At 42.0% G+C, this 27,301-nt stretch overlaps 1 protein-coding gene across 1 annotated transcript in view; it reads right to left on the minus strand.

Moving 5' to 3' along the window:
* The window catches only part of MRPS9 (mitochondrial ribosomal protein S9), a 57,996-nt gene that overhangs the window by 22,200 nt on the left and 8,495 nt on the right, over positions 1-27,301 (minus strand). Inside the window, exons 2-4 of the mRNA XM_058667453.1 lie at positions 23,907-24,086; positions 4,813-4,875; positions 4,694-4,724 (exon numbers count right to left, since the gene is read on the minus strand). Of these exons, the coding sequence (XP_058523436.1) occupies positions 4,694-4,724; positions 4,813-4,875; positions 23,907-24,086 (274 nt within the window). The remainder of the gene's footprint in view (positions 1-4,693; positions 4,725-4,812; positions 4,876-23,906; positions 24,087-27,301) is intronic.

Here is a 27,301-nt window from a genome sequence, read left to right on the forward strand (position 1 = left end):
GCCTCTCAATTTGTTCCTTGCCTAGATATGTATTATTTATTTCAAAATTAGCTATTTAAAAATATTGATAGTTGCTTACTTTTGTGACAGTTATCTGATTTAATTCTAAATTCCAAATACACAATGATTTTTAAAGTTTTGACTCAACTCTGTCTGGATACAACTACTTCTTAAATCCCACTAAATGTATTAAGAAAAAAGAGGCCCATATGCATGTACATCTTCAAGTAGATGTCATATGTATTTATTTCTACAGGTCAAATCCAATGTTTCAGAAACATTTCTTGTTAACTTCAGTAGATTTAGGCAGGGAGAGAGTACAATCCATTTGTTACCAGTATGACTGCCATGTTCACGAGGCCACCACGTCACAATGTCAGATGATCACAACTGCTTAGACCATCTTTTCATCTTCCATGGTAAGTATTTTATCCTGATCTATAAACTGTGACATGCCTTTATAAAAGGCTATCATTAAAAAAAATTCAGCACACTTATCATAGTTTGAATGTTTTGATTCAGATATCCAAATAATAATATTTTAATGAAATCCTAATATTTTCTAAGTAGGCAATCATAACATTGATAATAATATTTGTTCCCCATTTCTTTATATTTTTGGTTGTCCAGAAGCTTTGCCACCCTTTTCCCCTTCAAATCAGACGGATTAGAATAAAAACAATCTTCAGTAACAGAGGTGAGTGGTAGGCATTATGGTCTCACTTCTGACCTATGAGAATCTTGATGTAACAATTTATAGTTTGATCAAAAAAAAAAATATATATATATATATATATATATAGCTTGATGTGTTTTATTTCCCCCTTAGAGTCTTCTAATGGAGAGTTTCTTTTCTTGTAAATTTGCCTTTTTTAAAAAAAAAATTATTCACTTTCAGTCATTTTTTTCTATCAATGAAAATATTTTCCTCTTAGATTAACACAAGAGAATGATATCAACAAATTCTCTATTGTTAAACCATTTTCATTTTCTGAGCAGTCCTCTGGCATATTTTCTGTATGTATTTTACCTGGTTTGCTAGCGTTGTATTGAAAGAAGACTACGGGTTCCCTTTTTCTCAACTTACGCATAGATTTAAAACTTGGATGAGCCTTAAAAGTGAATTTGGAAGCTTTGCTTCTTTTCTTCCGCCCTGCAACAGTTTCTAGAACAAAAGTTGCCTGCTTTTTCCTGGTGTGACAGCACTCACCGATAAGAACTCCTAAACCTGTGCTTCTTCCATTAGACCTCTGACCGGCTCTCAGTCTCCCTGGCATCCCCGTTACAGACTACTCCGTCATCTCTTTAAACCACCTGTCTGAGTTAGTGGAGCATAAGGGTCACATATACCCGATCAGGCCACCTTCTCTCTGTTTGGTAAATTAACTCAACAAGCTTTAATTCCCATACTTGTAAAACAGGGAAATCAGAGTTTCTGTGCCTTACGTAACTTTGGTGAAAATTCTGAGTTGATACAAACGAAGCACTTACAACTACTTTCGATGTATGTTAGGCGTTATTATTTTGGGGGAAGACTGTAACAATCTTATACTCCTAAAAATACCCACTGAATGCTATTTGAAATTTTTCATATTACCCTATTATATCTTCTTGATCAGACTTTCTAGAAGTTGACTGATTCCACTTTCAAATCACAACTTATCGTATCTTTTTAAAATTTCTTCAATAATTCAACAGCTTAATTCCTGTCTCTTTTATCAGTCTAGCACTGAATATTTAGTTTATTATTTGAGTCTTTTAAAGTTGCTAATAAATGCAAATTTTTCTCTGTGTAATATAATACCTATTACGTGTAGGACTTGAAAGGAACCGTTTTCCATTAGCAGTGGAAATATTTTTAAATGTTATTGATGATGTATTTATTTGAGAGGCAGGCTGGAGGATTTACAGAGCTCTCAGTGACTGGTTCACTCTCCAGATGAACAGAACAGCCTGAGGTCTAGGCCAGGTCAAAGCCAGGGGCTGGGAATTTAATCATGATCTCCCACGCTGGCGGCAGAAATCCACCCATCTGAGCTAACCCATGCTGCTTCCCAGGGTGCACTGGCACAGGAAGCTACAGTTAGGAGTAGAGCTGGCACTTTACCCAGCCCTCAGCCACCAGATACAAGCATCTCATGGGATGCCTTAATTGGTGGCCAAATACTTGGCTCCTACACAAATGTAACCTGTAATCTCAATTTTGACTTGCTCTTTGACCCAAGCGAGAAAAATCTAATCAACATGGTTTCTATGGAATTGGTCACAAGTTTTCTTAATGCCCTGTTATTAATATTGCATACGTACCTATATAGAAAATAGATTCTCTGCACTTGTATTTGAAACTATAAAAAAATTCCTGCTATGTTATTCAAATTCTTTATAGCTACAGTTAACAGCTTTTGCTTTCAATACTAAATGTTAGCTGCAAAAAAGGTTTGGTGCTCATCCAATCCATTTAACAGACCTCACATTTCATCCATCTAAACTGACATCCTTGCCTCATTGTCTCTACCTCCTAGAGTTCTATTTGTACCTCCTAGACTTCTGTTTGTCTGTTATTAGATGTTACCCTTTTCTTCTAAAATCAACCTGGTATATAGCTTTCTTTTTCTCTTGACACAGGAGAACCAAGACAGACAGACACGCAAGAGCGAGCTCCTGGCCACAGGTCCCATTCCCAAAATGTTGGTAATAGTTGGGGACTAGAGGCTGAAGCTGGGAGCAGGGACACCACCCGGGTTTCCCTTGTGGGTGGTGGCAATCTGATGGCTTGATCCATCACATTACTTCCTGCATGATTAGGAAGCTGGAATCAGGACCTGGACCACGTATCAAACTCACATCCTGTAGTACGGGATGCAGCTTGCCTGCTAGGCTGACAATACCAAAGGGGGTTTTGTTAATCTAGAAGCTTTTATCTTTTAATAAAGGAAGTAATAGTATATTAAAATTGCCATAATTTATCCAGTCCGAACTTCATTAAAAAAATGTCTTTTGCTACCTCTGAAGGAGCATTATTATATACTTTTAGTTATTTTTATTATTATTTTATTACTTTCCCCCAAACGATCATGAAACGGATGTCCTATTTTGTAATCAGCCATGTCTAGGAATTGAGGAAACATGAAAAATGGAACACACTTACAAAATATTTTCAAAACACTTTCAAAACATTGTGAGTAGCAGCTTCCCTGAGGGGCCTGTTCTGACTTGGGCAGCCTGGGCCCGCTGAATGCCTGCAACTCTCCGCCCAGTCACTGCTCCTGCTCCCGAGGCCCACAGCCCACCGCCTGAGCCATCCTGCTCAGCGCCCCAACCAGTCAGTACAGCTGTCCCTGTGTCCACAATCACTGAACATGAATCAAGTACCAAGTAAACATGAGATGACTCCAAACACACAAGGAGTTTACTGTGTGTCTATGAAAGCTCGGCAGTTGAATGCTTTAAGGCCGAATGGCAAGTTGTTGAAAAGGCTGTGTACAAAGGTAAGTGTGGAGGGGAGAAATTCATAAAAATATTAACATATTCGGTACTTAGGTTTCCTTTGGGAGCTTCCTTAAGTTCTTTGTTTCTCTGTGCGGAAATCACCACCGACAAATGCTGACACTGGAAGAGCCGGAAGGAACCTCTCCAGAGTCACAGCAAGCGGGATGAAGAAATGCCATTTTTCTTGAAGTATCTTTTTCATAGTGATTTCTAGCTTTAATACTTTTTTAAATTGACTGACACTACCACCTAAACATACTGGATAGGAGATTTCTCATGTACAATAAATATATACTTACTGTAAAATTCCTATCAATTGCCAAGTTCCTGGCAACTTTAAGGCTTGTTATGGTTCCAAGATTTTTTTCATATTATCTAAAATCTTTCAGCGCACGTCTTTAAAAAAAAAATCCACAGAAAACAGGGAACGTGATGAGAAGGATGATTAACTGCTTATCAGAAACGTTGCAAGACAACACAACAGAATTATTATCATTAAGGAGCTGCACAAAAAAAGAAAATATACTTTCCAAATAGAGGAAAATCTAAAATAAAGCTAGCATGATATGCCAGATTTGTAGCAAACTTGTTCAGAAAAGCTAAAAGACAGTAATTAGTGTGCCACCCGTAGAGTAATGGACCCTAATCTGATTTAATTGTAATATCACTTTAAAAACAAACAAAAGGAAAGTTTGGAAACTCGAGCCAATTTCTTTATTTGAAAGGCAGAGTAAATGAGAAAGAAAGTAGCAGACAGACAGGAGCTGTCACTGGCTGGTTCACTCCTGCAGAGGTCCACAGCACCTGGCATTGGACCTGAACTCCATCGGGTCTCCCACAGGAGTGGCAGCGCCTGCATCCTGCACACATCACTTACGGCCTCCCAGGCACAGCAGTGGGAAGCTGGACTGGAATGAAGCACCCGGAAATCTGATGTGGGTGTCTCAGGCAGTGGCCCAACCTGCTATGCCGCAATGCTTACCCATCCTTGGTCACTTATTCTTAGTTGCTATATATAAATGTATACACATATATAAAATATATATTATTTGTATTACATATTATATAGTGTATATTAACCTATTTCATGATCAGCATGACAGAGAAAGGCAACCCTATGAAATGAATAGTTGACATGAAACTGAACATTGTGGTAAAAACAAACAGATCAAAAACAAACTAATTTATTTGTGAGCAAACTTACCTCTTTGTTTTGGAAAAATCTGCTCAGGATGCTGTAAAACAAATTAAAAGCATATTAGATAATTACTGTAACAAATAAAGCTAAGTGAAAATTTCAAAAATAGTAATTAAGATAACTACCTTCATTATCGGCCTGGCTCGTTTCTCAAACAAACCACTTGGAAAAAGGTAAGCGATGGCTCTCTGAAAACACACACAAAGGTTAATGAACAACTGTTACGCCAACCAATTGATGTTATAACTAATGGTTACTGAATGCTCACTGCGTCACATGCTGTACTACAGTTTCATACACATTACTGCATAGTTTTAATAACACAATTAATAACATTCCTAGTGCATGCACCCTAAAAAGGAAAAAACAATGTAATTACCAAGCTGGTTTTGGGCAGTTTTCCAGAGTCACCTTCGCACATGTAACTCCTTGAATGTGATACCACACCTACTTGGTTTTAATAAGGAAAACAAGAGGTGTCCCTATCCTGTCCGGTGGTAATGTGTTTTTTTTTTTTAAAGATTTATTTTTATTACAAAGTCAGATATACAGAGAGGAGGAGAGACAGAAAGGAAGATCTTCCATCCGATGATTCACTCCCCAAGTGAGCTGCAATGGCCGGTGCTGCGCCGATCCGAAGCCGGGAACCAGGAACCTCCTCCAGGTCTCCCACATGGGTGCAGGGTCCCAAAGCTTTTGGGCCGTCCTTGACTGCTTTCTCAGGCCACAAGCAGGGAGCTGGATGGGAAGTGGAGCTGCCAGGATTAGAACTGGCGCCCATATGGGATCCCAGCGTGTGGGAGGCGAGGACTTTAGCTGCTAGGCCACGCCGCTGAGCCCATGGTAATGTGTTTGAGAGTCCTCATTCCAGTATCCGGTTGGTGTACAAAACCACGAACAAAACACTGAGCAAAGCACCCCTGAGGCCCAGGGTTTCTTTATTCTATTTATTTAAAAGGCAGAATAACAGAAATATTCCATCTATTAATTCACCGCCCAAATGGATACCATGGGATGGGGCTGGGTTTGGGGGTTCCAAGCACTCAGGCACTCCCCCCACTGTTCTCCCAAGTGCATTGGCAGGAAGCCGACTGGGAAGCAGAGCAGCTAGAAATCAAGCTGGCACTCCAGTTTAGGATGCTGTTGTCAAAAGTTCAGGTGTAACACACAGGGTCCAACCCTGAGTTCTCAATGTGCTTCTTTACAACCAACATTGAAAAATAGATTAAACATCACATTGCTAATTTAGTGAAACAATTTTTGAGATTAAAAAAAAAAAGAAGAAAACAAAAAACTGTGATATTTCCCCTTTGTTTCTTCGCAGGAGCAATGACAGATTTTACGCTTCTTACCCAGACCTACCTAACTTGTAAAAGTGACATTCGTGAATGTTGATTTTTATCCTTCTCAAGTTTATGCTTACAGAAAAGAAACCTGTCTGAGCCAGACACTTTGTGCAGTGAGTAAGTTACCACTGGTGGGTGCTGCTGGTGTCGTGCGGAGGGTTAAGCTGCAGTTCTCAATGCCAGCTTCCTATAAGGGTGGCACTTCGAGTCCGGACTGCTCCACTTCAGATCCAGCTCCCGCCTAATATTCCTGGTCACTGAAGTCCCTGGAGCTGCGCCTGCACTGGAGACCCAGATGGAGGTCCAGGTTCTGGCTTCTGTCTGGCCCAACACTGACTCTGTTGGCCATCTGGAAAGGGGTGAAACGCAGGCGGAAGATTCTCTCTCTTCATTCCCCCTTCACCCTCATTTGTTTGAAAGCCAGTTAGACAAAGATGGATGCAGGTAGAGATCTGCCATGCTCTGGTTCATTCCTTAAATGGCTGTTAATGGCCAGACCAAAGTCAGAAGCCAACAGCGTCTTCCAGGACTCTTACACAGGTAGCTGGGGCAAGCACTAGAACCATCCTCTGCTACTCTCCTAGGCCGTTAGCAAGAGCCTGATCAGAAGAAGAGCAGCAGGGACATGAACCAGTACTCCTATGGGATCTGGATTGCAGGCAGTGGGCTTACCAGGTATGCCACGACACTGGCCCCTATTTCCTAGTTGTGACACTTGAAAGAACATAGTGGGAATGGAATCCCTGAAGCAGTGAGTGGGCCCTAACACCCAATCTTGGTTTCCCAGTTCAGCTTCCCAGTTTAAGGGATGAAGCACCAAGGAACCAAGACGTGGCTGATTCCAGCAAAGAAGGTACAAAATGAACTTGAGCCAAAAGGAAAGCTCAAAAAGAAACAGAAGCCCACTCAAAAGGCCTCCCACTGGCCAAAGCGGCAAAATATTTGAACACCAAAAAGAACAATGATCAGTGCCTTTCAATGGTAGCGCCTTCCAAAACTTTTGTGGAAACATGCAACTATTCATGTATTTCAGTGTATACAATTTTGAGATCTAGATGGCACCGAGATGCAAAATGTTAACTCGAGGCTTGTGAACTGGTATTCTGTATCAGAATGCTGGCTGGAGTCCCAGCTTCCTGCTAACTGGGAAGGCAGCAGACGCCCCCTTGCCACCCCTGTGGGAGGCTAGCATAAAGGTCCTGGCTCCTGTCTTTGGCCTGATCAATCTGGTGGTTGGAGCCATCTGGGAAGGAAATCAGGAGACAGAAGCTCGCTCGCTCTCTCTCAGTCTACTGGGCTTAACATCTATTGTCCACCATCCACTTAAAAATTTTTGTTTTTCCTGGCACAACAGCCTAGTGGCTGAAGTCCTCACCTAGCATGTGGCGGGGTCCCAAATGGGCACTGGTTTGTATCCTGGCAACCCCGCTTCTCATCCAGCTCCCTGCTTGTAGCCTGGAAAAGCAACTGAGGACTGGCCAAAGCCTTGAGACCCTGCACCCACTTGGGAGACCTGGAAGCAGCTCTTGGCTGCTGGCTTTGGATTGGCTCAACTCTAGCCACTGCAGCCACTTGGTCAGTGAATCAACGGATGGAAGATCTTTTTGTCTCTCTTCTCTGTAAATCTGCCTTTCCAATAAAAATAAATAAATCTTCAAAGAATTTTTTCTTTTTGAAATCCCACAATAATGCCTTCATAATATGAATTTTAATGAATTTTAAAACCTCATATGTATGGAGTTCAAGCATCTTTCATATTTCCCCTGAACATTGTGAAACACCCCTGTACATGCAATCACATGTACACGCACACGCTGAGCTCAGGATCCAGAACTTCATCTAAGTTTCTCAGCCGTGACCCAACTGCTTGAGTCATTACTACTGCAGCTCAAGACAGGAGCCAGCGATGGGAATCGAACATCCTAATCACCAGGCTAAATGCTGGCTCCCAATACGGTTTCTCTAGGGAAGAAAACCAGTTATTAAAGTAGAGGGAATTATAGGAGAAAATTATTATGTTACAATTTCATCACCAATTTCAAGCAGGAAGCATTAACAGATTGCTGAAGTCGACTACTGATTGTTGAGGAACAGAGAATTCACAGAGACTCAAAATATCATCCTATAGATAATTTGCCAATGATAAAGAAAAAAGGCTTGTTTTACAGTAGGGTTATGGTCACCACATTAACCGGGGGCACAGTAACATCAAGTGGTACGACAAAGGATACCCTCTCTATGGGGTGCAATGAAAGGCACACGACAACACCTGAGCAGCATCCTCCATGCAGCCTCCACCCCAACATGGGCAGCCAAGGGCCAGAGCAGAGGCCTGGGCTCTGCACACACAGCTCTCAATAAAGAGAGATCACTGGGGAAAGTTAGGAAAACTCAAATACACACTACGTCATGTATGACATTATAGGAGTATAATAACCACATCAGGTATGATAATAGTACTGTATGAAGGTTGCTGTATTTAGGCAATACATTATACTGGAAATTTTCTTTTTCATAATGTGAATCTTCCATGTACTTCTTAAACATTAATTTACTTGAAATAAACAGTGAGTATTTACAAGAAAAAATTTCAGTGTTAGGACAGAACTAAAGTCTCTTTGGATATGTTCTGGGCACAGAATTATACGCTATAAAACAGGAAAATCTTTAATAGCATTACAGAATTCAGAAGAAACAACGGTGAATATGAGTGGAACAAAAGTGCAACAACATGAATACGCCTTAGTGCTTTATCACAAACACAGTATTTTCAGCTCCTATCATTCCCAGTGATTCTGATTTGCAAGAACATCAGCTTTACTGCTTTGTCGTAAGGATTAAATATTTGTAAAACCACATTGCAAAACAATAAAATAAAGGCGTTTCATAAATGGTACTTAGCTATGGCAAACATTTCAGTTTATATGATGTACAATATTTCCAACATCATATTAAAACTTATAAAATATCTCTGTGATTGCTAGAATATCCCAGCATAAATGTCATACAAGTAAGATACACCTGGGCAAGTATATATTCATATAGACACACACACAAAGTGATATGAATTTTTTGTTGCTCTGTAATTTGTAATTATTTTAACAAAGGTTTGTCATTTCACCCAGACAAAAGCAACCATTTATAAATGTCCACTTATTCATTTGTAGTATTTTTAAACTGTTTTTGAAATCAATTATTCAGGCATTCTGGATGATTTCAATGGAAGACAATACAAAAAACAAAATGGCAGGACATTACACTTGCAAGTACTATCTTTCCTTTAAATAATATAAAATTAAAGTCTGAATTCTTATTTGAGAGGCAATTAAGGAACAGTCTTCTAGCCAACACTTTCCAACAGAATTTTCTTTGTTGACGGAGACGCTCTGGGCAGCCCAAGTGGCTATTGTGTATTTGCTATGTGCCTGGTGTGACTAAGGAAGTAAACTTTCATTTCTCTTAGTAATGATTTTGATGAGAATGATCACACACAGCTAACGGCAAGCATGCCGCTGTATGAACCAGCCGTCCTCTCAGATTGCCTTCCCACAGTGCAAGCTCCAATATTCAGATTTCACCTTCCTTAATTCCACACCCCTAACTCAAAGTCAGCGTGACAAACATGAGCTCAGTAACACACACTCTACTATTGTTTAGTTTAGCCCCTAAGATGATCTATTAGGGCACTGAGACTTAATGTTTAGTAAAAAGACATTTGCTAAAGCCCTATCAAACATATTATTTAATTCTTCAACTCACATCCCTCAACTACATAAATAATATTAAAAATAAAACTTAATTTTTAAAAAAAATCTTTATTTCCACTAATCTGCCACTTGGCTTCCTTAATCAGTTTCCCTCAAAAATGACCTACTCCCGTGCCTTCCCTGTCCAACCCACACAGGGGCAAACATTTCCTGGAGGATTAGACCTTACATGGACTCATCCACTAGGACCCTTGGGGTTTCTCAGAGCACAGTGAGTAGAAACACAATCTTCTAATTCAGCAAAAAGCATCAGGCTTAACCTAAAAAACTACACTAAGGAGGGTATTCTAAGAAAAAACAATTATGAATAGAGTAATTAACAAAAATGCTTGGGATTACAAAAGCTATTTCACATAAAATTTCAAATTATGATAAAGATTTGGTAACGGTTGGGAAAGTTTCAGAAGCCAAGTGTGGAGAGCGGGGTGCTGGAGCTGCTCCTGGGATTGGTAGGGACTGTTCCAAGATGGTGGCTGGCCCAGGGCCAGGAGGTGGAGTTGGTCTCGCCAATAGGTAAACAGGAAGTCACAGGGATAGGCTAATGCCCTCACTGTGATTACTGACCTATCACGTAGCGCCAAGTGGACCCACAGGGAGAAGTGATTGGTGGAGAACGATATAAAAGTAGCCGGTAAAAGCTAGGTGGGGGTGGGGGGACGATGGACGGACAGACGGACGGCGGACGGAGAAAGACGGGACGAAGGAGAAGGACAGGCGGGAAGAAAGGTGCCGGAGAGAGGGCTGGAAGAGAGGGACACAGACAGAAGCAGTAAAAGTAGTATGGGAGACAGGGACAAGAACAGAGAAATGCAGCAGAAAGTACGGGAAGAAATATGGGAAGAAGGGTGGCAGAGAGAGGGCTGGAGAAGCGGCAGAGGAAAGCTAAGACCAATGGGGACAGGAGCAGCGGAGAGAAGGATTTAAACGCAGCCGCTTTTGGCAGTGAAGGGTCCGGTTGCGGTTCTGGCTTTTCCCTGACCCTCAGAGTATGCCTCGTCATTTTAGTGTCACTGCTGGGCGACAGCACCAAAGGAAAGGAAATGAAAATCAAGAAAGCCAAGAAAGTTTAGAACATGGGTCTTTCTGGTAGTTTCCTCATATGTTGCTCAGAAATTAGCATGACAGATAACAGAATTTTAAGCATTATCACAGGCAAAATTAAGTTAATCAGAAAATCCCTGGAGAAAGGCAGTGAGGGAAATAACTCTTAGTATTAACATATTTGCTAATTTTAATGTCCTTTGGTTTCCCGGTGTGTGTCTGTGTTGGGTGCGGCACTTGCTTGGTACCACAAATAAGTGGCCTTGGTCCAGTACCTTTTTAAAACATTAATTTCATTCTTTGTTTACAGAGAAAGGCAGATCCTGCACCTGCAGGTTCACTCTCTAAGCGATGTCAATGCAAAAGCCAGGAGTTTCATCAGGGTCTTCGACGTGGGGGGCAGGAGCTAAAGCATTGGGCCAGTACTGGCTACTGTTCCCAGGTCATTCAGCAGGGAGCTGGATCGGAAGCGGAACAGCTGGCACGTGAACCGGCACCCGCACCGGATGCCACAACGCCAGCCCCAGGCCTCAAGTAGCTTACAGTTAGAAGAAACTGATTTTTCATATCTGAATCATGGTTTGGTTCACTTGGACCAAATTTACCAATCAAAAAGAGAAGTAAAAGAAATACCATAATTTCTGAAGTAAGCTCTTTCTCACTTGTAAACAACCTATACGAAAAAAAATTATTTAAGAAACATCTAACCTTTCCGCAAAACAATGTACATGTAAATAAAAATGTATATATCAGTTGGGACTCAACTCAACCAGAAACGTCAAAATCATACTGCCCAACATTCTTGTTAGTGTGGCTTAGCATCTGTGACGTTCTCTCAGCCCAAGAACCTGACCCTGGATAAGGTCCAGTGTAAACAAATGCCATTGAGATCCACTTCTGGTTACTAGAGACGAATACAAAACCACGGCTTTGAAGTCATCGACAATCACTCACTCAGTTTTTAAATTTACTCAGAAGAAACTCGGACCACAGTAACAGCAAACAAAGAGCATGGGTTGTACCTGAACGCCCTCTATATTTGCACTGGATTTTAACTTGACAAAGTTCTTAGGTGCTTTCAACTATTGTTATATTAAACAAAGACTGCTACACGTACAGTGTAGCCTCATGCGCGAATAGTATATGGCCAAAAGAACACAGAAACAGAAAGTCCGTGTTTTTTTTCCAAAAAAAAAAAAAAAAAAAAAAAAAAACAACAAAAAAAACCAGCATATGTTTAATAGCAAGAGAATTCTTTAGGCTACAGCATGCCACAAAGGGTTAAACCCAAACCCAACGCAAAAAAGCGCTGAGAAGGAAGACAGAAAAAGAATGAATGGGAGTTTTTAAAAATCCGTTTCAAACAAATCATGGAGAAAAGAAATTCCCATTAGTAGACATGTATTTTGCTTTTGTTTGTTTTTACGTTTTTAGCTTCTAACTAGAATACTGGCAATCCACCAGCTCCCTAAAGTGAAGCAAAATATTTGACTGTTCTTAAGTCAAAGCCTTAAACGGACTGCAGACTCAACCCAGCAGAGGCCTGGGTCAGGAACGCAATCTCTATTAATTAAGTATCCCAGCTGGGCAGTGGGCTTGCAGCTGTTAACTTGATCAATGACTTACCTAAATGTCATCTCGACTGATTCGCTTATAAATTACCAGCAAGTGAGACTAATGTACAGGTGCTAATTTATTTAAACTGTTCTCTATCGTTCTACGTAGCTTTATAAACTGCATCTGGCACCTAATGTTAGCTGTCAGTTGTACTTAGACATGCCTGTCCTAACGACTCTGTTCATTAGAAGTGAGCACAAATTATGAGATATTGTGAAAAATGAAACATCAAATGGAATGGGCACAGCAAATCAATTAGAGAAACTTCATACAGCATATCCACACTTTGGAGAATAAAACCTTCTGGTTTCAGAATGAGGTCTACAATACCAATTAAAAAGTAATTGGTAGACTTCAGCAGTGCTATACATCAATTTGCTGGCTTTTTTCCTGAAATTCTATAGTAACACAGAACTTAACTTTTAATTCACAGATAAAGACAGTAGTAACGCAAGTCTATGCTCATAATATTTAACATTACTGCAGTGTCTCAAACGTTAAGATTTATAATGACTATACAATTAACTCAAAAAGGAAAATGGATTTACCAGTGGTCCTCAGCTTTGTACACAGCATGATTCTGAGTACAGGAATTTTTGATGGCATATATGAAAGCATTAACAGACTCCAGAAATTAAGTGGATTAGCGATCACCACTGGTACCCTACTGTCCGCTCTAGCATCACTATGGTTCAGTGTTTCAATGTTTCGATGCACTCTCCACCCACCTGGCCACCCTTCGGACCTGGGGTCAGTAAGCAGCAGCTCCTGCGCTCACTCTACAGCTCCGCTCTTCAGGTTCCAGATGCAGAGCATCTTCTTGTGCACCTGCTTTCTCCTGCTCCACGTTCCACATGCCAGATTCTTCCTAACCATGATACACCCTGGTACGGCCAAAGGTAACTGACACACCGGTTGGCACTTGGCAGTAAAGCATGAGAGGACTACAGCATCAAGGTCCATTCTCAAATATTCGGCATGCATGTAAGACACTTCCAGCGTACTACCTACACTTCCAATGATGGCATTCCCAGTTTTATTGCATGTGAGATCACCCGATGGTTACAGTAACACCAACAAGTTTAGCAAGTAACAGCAATAGGGTACTTCTTATAGCTTCATTTAAGAAACTAGGCAAAAATTAAATTATTTTCAAATGTAGAACATCTGTACAAGAGAGTCTAATTTGTTTCTAGTTAATTGAATATTTTACCAGCCAAAAGTAACGTGACATAAATCTAACAAAAAGACCTAAGCATTTATTAATCAGAAAAGTTAACTTCCAAAAAGACTGCAACAGGTATATTATTGTTATTTAAGAGAAATACTCTAAATGATCTTTATCAACAGTGACAAGTCTTTTTACTTCAAAGTAGTATCCATCATATTCCCTTTCATTGTGTCCACTCAAATTTCTGCTTTTTAAGAAGCCTTATTAAACTAAGGAAACATTAACATGTAAGATCAGGTGGGGCTAAATTTCACACACAAATTTCATCTCATTATTAGCCCAGATTGCTATTCAAATTCAACCTCTGAAATCAAGCTGCAAACCTAGAAATCCATGACAAGATGGATAAAGAGTGGAAAATGCTGACACAGCTATGGATTCTCCTTGGCAGGAAGGGCACAGGGGCCGCTCCACAGCGCCCAAGGGCTGTTCTCGCGCACACGCCAACACGGTTCCTTCTGCTAGCAGGCTGGCAGGCAGGTGAGGGCCGCCACGGGCAAGCAAAGGACAAGCATGAGCAATGAAGCGGGCCGCTCTGTACCATTCAGTACAGGGACGCACTACGCCGGCTGCTGCCAGCAGGGGTGAACAACCATCCAAGTCAATCCATTCACTTTGCACACTGAACGTTCCGCTCCTAAAGGTTATGCTGTACTCACAAACTCTGCTGGGGAGACTACATGTTTTTCCAAAAAAGTCTCCCCCAAAATTAATCTTTGAAAGTGCAGGACATACCCAGTCTTTGAATACATATAGGTCTGTGTACAGCCTTGGTATTGTCAGCAACAAAATGATATCTAAGTCATTAGGTCTGTATCAAGATTAAATGAGTCACATGTACCAGGTTCCTAAACAGCATCTCTCTTACACAGATTGTTACTAGGCGGTGACAGTTTTCATGACAAATGACAATTAAACGTAGGGTTCCTTTAACTGGACAAGACGCTTTGTGAAATATCTTAATTCTTGATCATATTAAGTAACAGAAAAACATGACAACACTGTATTTGGTTTTAATTTACGTATTAAAAGATAAACATTAAAATAACTTTTCAATAATTGCAACAGAAGCTTAAATTTTTTTTGCCTGGTATGGGAATTTATCTTCACAGATAAATTTTTCCACACCTATATAAATAAGACTCATCAGCTATACTCTCTCTTAATTTATATGTACCACTGAATTTGTTACAAAAGTAACAGTTTCAGAATATAAATAAAAACAGGAATGTGATGGCCACAGAATTTTGATATTTTTGTCATTGAACTCTTCTGCCTTTACATCTGCTCAGATGCCAAAGTGGGCTGGCTTAACTTTTCTTCTTAATTTTTGATGACCTTTACATAGTTCATTAGGGCACAAAGGGTCAAGGGCTACAGGAAAGTGGATAAAACCATTATTTCCGTATTCTCTTTGTTCCTTCCTGTATCTGGGGAGGGGGAGGGAGAGATAAGGGAAGAAGCCACACCCAGCCTCCCACCCATCCTAGGGTCCCCGATGTGGGGCATGCTCCGAGGGCACTGCTCAAGTGGTTTTGAGAGTTCAACTCTTCTGAATAGCTGCCAATCTCACCATTCCAAGCACGATGAAACCTCTCCAGAATCCACTGGCTGACACAGTCCACATTAAGTGTCTCCACTTGATTTTCACTGCCAACACACGGTTGGGGTAGTTGATCAATTTGTTTTGTCTTCTGTCCTCTGTCGTGGTACCAGGCATCCTCTGGAGGCTCCAATGTATTGCCATATCCTCTATGTGCACCTGGATATGCTGTCCACTGCTCCGTCTGAGCCACTGAGAGGCCCAGCTCTGACACATGCACTTCATGCTCATCAGACCATGGAACCCACAAATCTCTCCATGGTTGGAGTTCTGAGTCCAGTGGTTCATTGGGGGGATCCCCAAAGAAACTTCATCTGAGGTGATCCCAGACCTGATTCTTGTGTTTGCCAGTACAGGCTCTGACACAGTCTGTCACCCCATTCAGTTTACGCATACACTGTAGTTGTAATTGCTGGGTCAGTTCTGTCTCCAGCCCTGTCCTCTACACAAATGAATGGGTGTTGCAGCCCAGCCCGATATTGCCCACCACACACTTGGCCACATAAACCAGTGGGAGCTGCAGCCTAGCTGAGGTGACCCACCATAACCCCCATCAGGCTCACCCCATGCCGTGGTTCCCATGCTTGCCAGTATGTACAGCAGACTGGTCTAATCTGTCCCACATCCCATTCAGCTCTCGTGCATGTCAATGGGTACTGAAACCTAGTTCAAATCAACCAGCCCCACTATCCAGTCCACACTGGTGCTGGTGGGTGCCACTCTTTGTCTAGCCATGCTTGCCCTGGTCCTGGTTCTCATGCTCACCAGTCAGAGTGACAACCCAAAAGGGAGGTGCCCACTGTTTGCCTAATGGGTCCACTCCCACTCCTGGAACCTGTACTCTTCAGGTGGTTCTGCAGCTTAATTTGACAGAATTTGGCTGCCGTGCCAGCATCTGTCAGCTGATGCTGCAGCAAAAACCCAACTAACCCACACCCATTTTGTTTATGCATGCACCAGTAGGAACAGTCGGCACAGCCTGGCTTTCCCCTAATCCAGCCCACATGAGGCCAACAGGTATTATAGGCCTGCCCAGTTTGGTCTGCCTCTAATCCCAGCTCTAACAATCACCAGTGGGAGTAGTGGTCCAGCAGGGAAGCCCCCATGCAGCCTCCTACTATGTTCACTCACTCCCTCCCTCCACATGGGTCTCATGTGTGCTGGTTGGGTGTTAAGGCCCATTCTGGCATGGCCCACCTCATCTTGGCATTTGCCAGTAGGTGCTGCAGCCTGGCCAGGCCCAGCACCACCCCCAGTTCCAGCTCACACTGGTCGGGGCTACAGCCTAGCCCAACCTAACCCAGGCAGCCCCCAGTCCCAGCCCTAATATAAACTGGTTGGAATTGTAGCCCAACCCAGCCTGACCCACACACCATCATGGCTCTTGGATTTGCCAGCAGGTGATATGAACTGGCTTAGCCTGGCTAGCCCCAGATCTCAGCCAAATGTATGCTGGCGGGTACTGTTCCCTGACCTGGTCTGGGCTGTTCCCTGTCTTGGTTCTTGCACTCACCTACAGGGTCCGTATCCCAACAGAGCAGTTGCCAAGCTCCTCCATCAGAACCTCTCCTAATGCAAGATCTCATGTATACTGGTGGGTCCATGTGCCACCCCTCTGCCGCCAGCTGGGCGGGCGGAAGAGGCAAAAGGACTCCTTAGCATGGCCTCTGAGGCCACCTGTGGCTCCTGCAGAGCATGTGGGATCCAGGTGGTTCTAGGCAGGCCCAGCCCAGAGCCACCCCTGCCACTGCCACCTGGGCTGGGGTTGGCTTAACTTTTAAAAATGAGAATAGTTTCATCATGTAAAATGTGAGATTCATTGGCAGCAAACTCTAACATTACAGAACTGCCAGAGATGTGCAGGGCAATGGCTAACACTCGGCCTCACATGTGTTTTTAGATAACAAACTAGGTGTGACCTAACAACAACCTATAGGAGACATGGCATCACTCAGTCAGTGATGCATCAGTGTACTCAACATGATTTCAGACAATTCTGTCCAATATTCAAGCTCAGGTGGTATGGAGAATATCTGCGACAAAAACAATTGGAGAACTAATAAATTATTCCAGTTATGGTAAATTATTATTTTTATTACTATTAATAGCAGTCAGAAAAACAGCACATTGCATTCATGGCCTGCTCCTCTGTTATACTCTGAGCTAGGCCAGCAGGTATCATTGTTTTAGGAATGAGAAAGTCAAGGGACAGATAGAGAGCTGTGACTGGCCCAACGTTACTGTGCCAGTTAGCGACACTGCAAGGAATCCCATTCCAAAGCCTGCATTGTTCTACCTCATTTCGCTTATAATGGACTTATAAAAGAGAAAAAACCAACTTAATAGCAAGGTTCCACATATGCTGTACTTACATTCCTCACAAGAAATTCAACTCCATTTTAAGAAAAGTTACACACTTAGAAGAATAACTGGATACTTTTTCATATTAATTCATTATTTCATCACTTGAACAATCTAAGGGAAGTCTGAAGTAGCATCACTCATATTTTACAACTGTGTACTTTTGAGAGCCAAAACTCCATATATTGTCAAAAATCCGTTAGCGCCTAACCAAATGATAACGTATCCCCTCGGCTACAGGATGCGCCCTAGAGTGTCTAAATATTAGAAGGAATTCTAGAAGGAGTCACCATGTGTGTACTGAAGGTATTTTAATATATGAAAAAGAGTTGTTTAAAGCCTTAAATATTCTTTTGTTTAAAGACATTTCATAAATGCTTTTGTCTATTATGATTTTAGCAACTAGCAAGCAGTATGGAAAAACCAGTTTTTGAAATAAACTAATGGTTCAATATGAAATCAATGGCACTTCATTTACCTATGTGAAAATTATGGGAAGCCCAAACTTATAAGTGAGGTAATTAAGCTAAATTATAGACCATGTCTATTCTCCAGAAATTAAATCTTCACAAAAATAATTCTAACTACTCAAATTAATATTCTGAATAAATATGGAGGCAAAAAACTGCCACTCCAAATGACATAATTCATTTCTTAAATGTACAGTGTAAAGATGTTTGTGCTTCACAAAGGATTGTGAAAGTGCTCAATGATTATTTCTCTCAATAAGCCGTGTTACTCTCAGTAAACATGGTCAGGGGCGTCCCGAAGGGCAGCTCAGAGCAGCTCAGAGCAGCTCAGAGCTAAGCCCACAGGCACTGAGCCAGCACTCAAAGCAAAGGGCTCAAACACAAACCCGACTGGCCAGGAGGGCTCAGGTGCAAAGGGCTCCACTGAGGAGTTCAATGACACATTTCAGCAACAATCAATATCAAAGGATTCCTGACAAACCCTGCCGCAAACACAAGATGACGGAACGTTCATTCCCTTACCCATTTTACAAGACTACTCTGAAACCACATTTATATAGCGACAAGAGTGGTAAGGAACTACAGACTAATATCACTACGCACAAAAATCCTCAATAAAAGAACAGAAAAAGAAATCCAAAAACACCTGTCTATATACAAAAAGACCATATAAACTGAGAAAATGGGACTTACCTGAAAGGCAACCAATGTTGACATCCAACACCAACAGAACAAATCGAAACGCAGAAAAAGCAGGTAAGACAGTTAATCCCCGACACATGATAAAAACACAAAAAACAACATGGCCCAACCAACCAGGTTTGGAAAGGAATTTTTAAGCTTTCTCTCTCTGAAAGCGAGCAAGGGACAGAGAAAGGAGAGGGGGGAAGACAGAGAGAGATCTTCACGTGATGGTACACTCCCCACAAGGCCACACAGCAGGCTGGGCCCCAGGCTAAACCTGGGAACTCCATCCTGGTCTCCCACGGGGCAGGGACCCAAGGACCGGCTTTTCAGGCAGGTCACCCGGGAACTGGATCAGAAGCAGAGCATCCGGGACTCCAAACAGCATTCTGATATGGCATGCCAGAGTAGCAAGCACAATGGCAGGCTGGAAAGGAACTCCCTGGTTCTCACTAATGAAACTGCCATGAAAAACCCATAGTGAAAACCATTGATGCTGGTGAAAAGACTGAACGCCTTCCCTCAACATCACAAACAAGGCGAGGATGTCTGCTCTTACTCTCTATTAAAGGATTTTGGAGTGTTCTAGTCATGTCAATTTAATACGCGCGTACACACACACACACCTCATATATACATGGCAGGGTGACACAGAGGAAAAGAAGAGGCCTAGAGAGTGGGAGGCACCTTTTGGGTTTTTTTATTTGTTTATTTATTTTTTAAGATTCACTTGAGAGGCTGCCTGGAAGTGCTGCCATCCCAGCAGGTTTGTGTCCTGGCCACTGCACTTCCTATCCTGTTCCATGCTACAATGCCTGGGAAAGCAGAAAGTCACCTAAAACCCTGTAACCCTGCAACCATGTGGAAGACCCAGAAGAAGCTCCTGCTTCCTGGCTCCACAGCACTTCAGCTCCGGTCACTGTTGGTGTTTGGGAAGTGTGACAGTGGATGGAAGATCTGCCTCTCCTTCTTGCTCTCCTTCTCTGTAAAACTGTCTTTCCAATAAAATGAATCAGAGAAGACAGAGCTTCCATCTGTTGATTCAGTCTCCAAGTAGCCATAACAACTGGAGCTGGACAGACCAGAAGCTGGGAACCAGGAGCCCGCAGTTTCTTCCAGATCTCCTCCATGAGTGCAGGGCTCTGAGGGCTAGTCATCCTGTGCTGCCCTCCCAGGCCTTACACAAGGAGCCGGATTGGAACTGCAGCAGCTGGGACATGAGCCCATATCGTACGAATGCTAGTGGCACCAGTGGAAACTACTATGCCACAATGCTGGTCCCTGGTTTTTTTTTTTTTTTTTTAATATTAATTTACCTAGACTGCAGCTTCCACGGTCTATGTGAAGGCTGAGTATGAGGTGGGCAGGATCGGGCTGGGCTCCAACACCCACTGGGTTGTGTAAAACACAGGCCTGGAGACAGAACTGATCCAGCATCTGCAACTACCAGTGTGTGTGTAAGCTGATTTGGGTGACGGACTATGCCAGACCCTGCACAGGCATACACACACAAGATTCAGGTCTCTTGGACGATTCCCTACCAAGTGAACCACTGGATTCAGAACCCCAACCACGGAGAGAATTGCAGCTTTCACGGGCTGACTGGGAGTGGATGTGTCAGAGCTGGGCCTCCTCAGTGGTTCAGACGGAGCAGTGGACAGCATATCCAAATGCACATGGATGATATGGCAGCACACTGGAGCCTTCAGAGGATGCCTGGTACCATGACAGAGGACAGAACGAGTTGATCAACTACTCCAGCCAATCGTTGGCAGTGAAGATCTGGGCAGACAGAGACACTAAGGTGGACTAGGGATTCTGGAGAGATTTCATCATGATTAGAGTGGTGGGATCGCCAGCAATTCAGGACTGTTGAACTATCAAAACCTCTTGAGAAATTCAAGGTGTTGTAAATTTCTATTTTTCTTCCTGTTGTTGATTTTGTATTGTGGCTTTTCATTTAAGAGGGATGTGTGGTGACTGTGTAATGGAGACTATCATGGCCAAATGTGAGGATGCAGTGCAGTGTGCAGCTTTACTTCCAGATCAAAGATGGACTCCCAATGAAACTATTAGCTGCATCCTGACAATAGCATGCTGGACTCCCTGCCACTGTCCATGCCCGCAATGATAGACATATGACCGTTTATGAAGAGCTATGCTATAGTAATAATACGGCGGAATTTGGTGGGGGAAAGGGGGCAGGAGAAATCCCAGGGGCTATGGAACTGGATTATAGAATGAGGATAATAATTTAAAAAGAAAGTAAAATAGAATTTAAAAAATATTTATTTACCGATTTATTTTAAAGGCAGAATTACAGAGAGACACACAGACAGGGCGATCTTCCACTTGCAAGGGTTAAACAGTTGGGTCATCTGTCTGCTTTGGCAGGTACGTTAAGAGAGAGCTGAGTTGGAAGTGGATCAGCAAGGATTTGAATCAGCGACCGTATGGGATGCCAGCATTGCAAGCAGCCATTCAGCTTATTACAATACAACACTGCCCACCCCCCAAATCATAATTTTCTGAGATGCTGCTACCTTAGCTGGAAATCATGAAATGTTTTGGACATTATCAGATGAAAATGAGCTAAGAAGTAAGGCAGATTTGAAGAAAGAGCACTGTAGTCCAAAGCTTCCTCTCACCTCACTTATCTAAAAATGATGCTTAGTCTTTATGTTCCAGTCTGTTTTTTAAAAATAAGTCAGAGGGCCCAGCGTGATAGCCTAGCGGCTAAAGTCCCCTCCTTGAACGTGCCGGGATCCCATAAGGGCGCCGGTTCCAATCCCAGTGGCCCCGCTTCTTATCTAGCTCCCTGTTTGTGGCCTGGGAAAGCAGCTGATGATGGCCCAAAGCCTTGGGACCCTGCATCCACATGGGAGACCCGGAAGAGGTTCCTGGCTCCAGGCTTTGGATCAGCTCAGCTCTAGCTGTTGCAGTCACTTGGGGAGTGAATCACTGGACAAAGATCTTCCTCTCTGTCTCTTCTTCTCTATATATCTGCCTTTCCGATAAAATAAATAAATCTTATAAAAAACCAAAGTCAGGTACCTAGCCCACTTTTGGTGAAATCAGAGTGTTAAGAGGAAAACGTTTCCCCCTCCTTCTTTGATTAACTTCCTTTCACAGTTCTGGCCCAATGGAGCTCTCTTTATATTCCCAATTACAGTCCAGATTATCCTAGAACTCAAAAGAACACAGTTGCTATGACTTTAACTCCAAATTACCCAGACCTCAAAGGGGGGCAAGAAACCTTTCTGCCTGTATAAAACCATATTCATCCGGACCCTTATGTAAGAACTTCAGTATCACTAACAAATAGGGAAGGTATACAAAAGGATGGCAATTCAACAAAAAGTGCATAAAATCACGATGACAAAAAATAAAACCACAGTTGGCCTTTCACATCCAGATCCTGAATGTATAAATTCAGTATGCCATCGGTCGAAATGCATCCGGTTCTTGTTGTCACTAGTTCGTAAAACAATACAGTGTAACAAGTGTTGGTATAGCACTTACGTTAGGCACTGTAAGTAACCTCGGACTGACCTAAAATAATACAGGTGGATATGATTAGGTTATATATATATAGATATATATATTCATATATGAATATATGAAAATATGATGCCATTTACTTTAGAAGACTTGAATATCTGGATTTCAGTATTCAAGGGGCCATGGAATTAATTCTTTGTGGATACCAAGAGATAAGTGTATGGTTACATATGACTTAAGCTTGTTCAGTCAGCAATGGATCATATACAAGAAATCACCTAGTGAGAATACAGTCATCTTAGCTTGCCAAGTACAATCTGATACTAAGTAAATGTCAAAATCAACCACCCCCACATTCCTGAGAACTTCTCATGTCTGTTAATGGATACATTGCTGTATCTAAAGTCCTATAAACATATTATGTGCTTGTCTTCAGTCATAGGATGTCAAACGTTCACATTAGAAGACGTGTCAAAATCATTCACAGTCGAGCACCTCTGCCACTGCTTTTGAACATTAACACTGTTACTTTCATCAAGAATCTAACTATTCAAGAGTACAACAGAAACAGAATTCTGACTCAAACTCTCACATCACTGAGGCCTTCATTTTCAAAAGTCAAACAGATGCTTAAGTTGACCATGAAATACGGGACTGTGGGGAGGAGGGTGCTAAAGCCGCTCCTGGGCTTGGTAGCGGCTGTTGCAAGATGGCAGCTGGCCCAGGGCCAGGAGGCGGAGTTGGTCTCGCCAGTAGGTAAACAGGAAGTCACAGGGATAGGCTAATGCCCTCGCTGCAATTATGTCATTGCTACTGGCCTATCACGTAGTGCCAAGTGGACCCACGGGGAGAAGTGATTGGTGGAGAATGATATAAATGTAGCCAGTAAAAGCTAGGCGGGGACGGCGGAAGGACTCCGACGAAGAGGATGACGACCATGAGCAAGAGGAGAGGGACGACGGAGGAAGACGGGGTGGAGAATGAGGGCCGGAATGAGAAGAATAGGGCAAGGAAAGCGGACGGGGAAAGCCGAGTGGGGGCTGGAAAAGCAGGGAGGAAAGCTAAGACCAATGGGGACAGGAGCAGCGGAGAGGAGAGGAAGGATTTAAATGCAGCTGCTTTTGGCAGTGAAGGGTCCGGTTGCGGTTCTGGCTTTTCCCTGACCCTCACAGTATGCCTCGTCATTTTAGTGTCACTGCGGGACGGTGACACTGGACCACAGTTTACTTATGAAGTTTACAATAAACTAGACTCTCACTTCATTACTATCAGTCTTTTGTGAGAAAGCTGAATATTAGACCTAACAGTAAACATTTTCAAATATTATTTAAGCATTCAAAGTTGTATTCATGAGCTTGACAAGAAAAGTATTCAGGTCTAGTTATGACTTTAGAGTATCATACTTTGTAAGGCTTCAAACGGAGTGACATAACTCACATACACCATGTTTCAACTTGGAGTGTAGATGGGCATGTCTCCTTATTTTGACAGTTTGATTAAAAACTTCTACAAAACTAAAGCGGCCCTACCAAAAAGAAAAGTGCTTTCTAGATCTGAAACCAAAGCAATTACTTTTCCAACACAGTAACGATACTCACATCAATATCTTCTTGTGTGAAGGTTTCTGGATCTTCTCCCATCATGTTGGCTAAGTGTCTCTTTCCTATGTTGAAGTCTTCAATCTGCTTCTTAATAAAATCCTCTGTGTAAATTTCACGTCTTAAGGCGGGAACATTTTTCTTTGTCAATACAACAGAGGTGTGTATTAGCTTCGATATCTGGCAGGAAATATACAGAGAAAAGAAAACATCTGAAATTAAACAATGATCTCATGGGAAATTCAAGCACTTGTTCTTCTTTATTATGGTAGTTACTTGACAGGAGGCTAGAAACAAACTAAAAAGCCCACGGAAAAGTTGTCAGAAATTGATCCCACTTCAAAACCTTGTGTACAAAATGAACTACTGGCATTTCAACAAATTAAAATTAAAAACACGGCAGGCAGCGAAGATGCCAATTAAAATGCCCACAGTCCAATACTGGAGTCCAGGGTTTGGTTCTCAGTTCTAGCTCCCAACTGCAACCTATTTCTGACACTGGGGGACAGCAGTGATGTTTAAGAAGTTGAGTTCCTGGAGAGACCTGCATTGAGTTTGCGATTCCTGGCTCCCAAAATAACCATCGTGGGCATTTGGGTAGAGATCAGGTGGATGGGATCTCTGATTCAAAGATAAATGTTAATAATAATAATAATAAAGTTAAAAAAACTACAAATGGCAGGGAAAGAAGGACAGTGTGGTGGTTCAATAGCCTAATCTTCCACCTGCAACAGCAACATCTAATCTGGGCAATGTTCATGTTTCAGCTGCTCCACCTTCCATCCAGCTCCCTGCTTGTGGTCTGGGAAAGCTGTGGAGGATGCTCCAAAGTCTTGGGACCCTGCACCTGCGTGGGAGACCTGAAGGAAGCTCATGGCTCCTGGCTTTTGAACCAGCAGATGGAAGATCCTCCTCCTTGTCTCTCTCTCTCCTCTCTGTAAAATCTGCCTTTCCAATAAAAATAAATAAATCTTCAGAACAAACAAACCTACAAGTAGTATGCTCTTTACCTCCAATACTCAACATCCTAATACTGACTTGTTGACGTCAATGAGTCATGGTATTGTACAGAATGAAGAGTAAAGTGGTGCTGCTTTAAAAAGACAAAAACATATAAGCAGCCAGAAACCAGCAAGCAGGAGACAGGGCAGCATATGGGCATGCACCTGGGAAAAGTATCCTTAACTGTGGGTACTCTCCGGGCAGCATGGTAAAAACACAGACTCTTTAAATATCTTAACACCATTAATTACCCTAAGACTATGCCGTAGTCATCATACTGCACTGATTAAATGAAGAAACTGCTTCATCAGACATTAGCAAGAATTCTAATTGCTACAGTTCACCCGTTGAACCAAATTAACAATAGGGGCTTTTGTATCTTTGCAAAGCTCAGTCTCCACACCACACCTTCTGGGGTTGGTTCTTCCTTGTTGTAGCACCCGGTTTTCCCGGAGACATCAGTACTGCACCTTTAAAAAGTGGTACAGAAGAACTGGAGAAATACTTTCCAATGACTTAACAACTTTACACTGAGTTCAGTAGCTGGACAGAACTACTCCGTTCCAGGCTTTCCTTAACACACTAAGCTGTGGTTCGGAGTCTTCATCTCTGCCCTCAACCATGTTAATTATAAAAAAAAAATTCTTATTATTTTGATTTGATAGGCAAATAATACAGAGAGAGAAAAGAGATTGAGATAGTGGTCTTCTAGCAGCTGGTTCACTCCCCAAATTGCCACAACCAGAGCTGAGCTGATCCAAAGCTGGGAGCCAGGAGCTTCTACAATGTCCCCCACGTAGGTTCAGGGTGCCAAAAACTTGGGCCACCTTCTGCAGCTTTCCCGGACCATAAGCAGAGCTGCATAGGAAGTGGAGCAGCCAGGACACAAAACGACGGCCACATGGGAGAGAATTAGCCAGCTGTGCCACCAAGTCAGCCCTGCTAATTATTCAAAGAGTAATGATAGGGCCCAGTGTGATAGCGTAATGGTTAAGGTCCTCGCCTTTAATGCGCTGTGATCCCATATGGACGCCGGTTCTAATCCCAGCAGCTCCACTTCCCATCCAGCTCCCTGCTTGTGGCCTGGGAAAGCAGTTGAGGACGGCCCAAAGCTTTGGGACCCTGCACCCGCGTGGGAGACCTGGAAAGAAGTTCCTAGCTCCAGGCTTTGGATCAGCTCAGCACCAGCCATTGCGGCCGCTTGGGGAGTGAATAATCGGACGGAAGATCTTCCTCTTGGTCTTTCCTCCTCTCTGCATATCCATCTTTCCAATAAAAAATAAATAATCTTTAAAAATATATATTATATTCTAAAAATTAATAATATGCTCCAAATTTACAACATTATCACAGCATCAATTCCTGGCTATTAATTATAATACAGCCCAGGCTATTAAGTGTAATATATTTAACATATAATTATATAATATTATATAACTTAATAATATAATTCATATAATTTATATATAAATATATCATATAATTTATATTCATATAATTTATAATTCATATTTATATAATTTAATTACATAAGTATATGATTAATTATATTACTGTAATATATTCCAGGCAATCAAGTATAACATATATTTTATATATATTTAAAGGTTTAAATATATATTTAATACATATATATTTAAATGTTCTGAATTATTCCAGCAGTGAAAGATCATACAAAAATATTTACATTCAAAGGATGTCCTTTATTTGTTGTATAATCAATCCATTAAGGTGAGGGAAGCTTGAAAACCTCTGTTTTTCAGATAAAAACAAAGACTTGCTGGAGCGAAATCTGCTTTGTCAGTGTTAAAAACAATCCCCTCCTCTCCCCCTCCAAAAATTCCAAGAGTTCTATTTCCAGCCGAAAGCCTGTAAGCCAGCTCTCCTCAGATTTTGTTTATAGCATAGTGCAGACACAACTTGCGAGGTCAGGGATATTTTAAAAAAGGTAATCAATGAATCAATGAGTCAGACAGCTATAATATCGATCAAGCAGGCCCCAAAGCAGCAGGTCTGACATGACAGTGATGTCCCAAATTTGGCCAAATGCCAGTGTCACAGACCATTTCAATGGTATGACAGCGGTATTAAAACTGAATAGAAATGGAACAGAGACAGATGGCGTGCTAATGTGAACAGAAAAGACAAAACTGAACACCACAAAGAATTTTAAAAATAGTAACACCTGAAGTCAGATTAGAGAAAATACAGATAGAAACAGCTCAAGGACTCCGGGACAGCAATTACACTAACCTTTGCCAATGGGTTTTTGATACTTGTTATCAATTAGAGTTTTTGATTTATTTAAGTAAAAAAAAAAAAAAAACAGCCATTTCTTAGAAGGTAATCACATATTCAAAAAACTACATTTGAAAGCAAGTAAGGCCCAAGGC

The sequence above is a fragment of the Ochotona princeps genome, chromosome 8 (genome assembly GCF_030435755.1).
Source record: "Ochotona princeps isolate mOchPri1 chromosome 8, mOchPri1.hap1, whole genome shotgun sequence".
Classification (NCBI taxonomy): Eukaryota; Metazoa; Chordata; class Mammalia; order Lagomorpha; family Ochotonidae; genus Ochotona; species Ochotona princeps.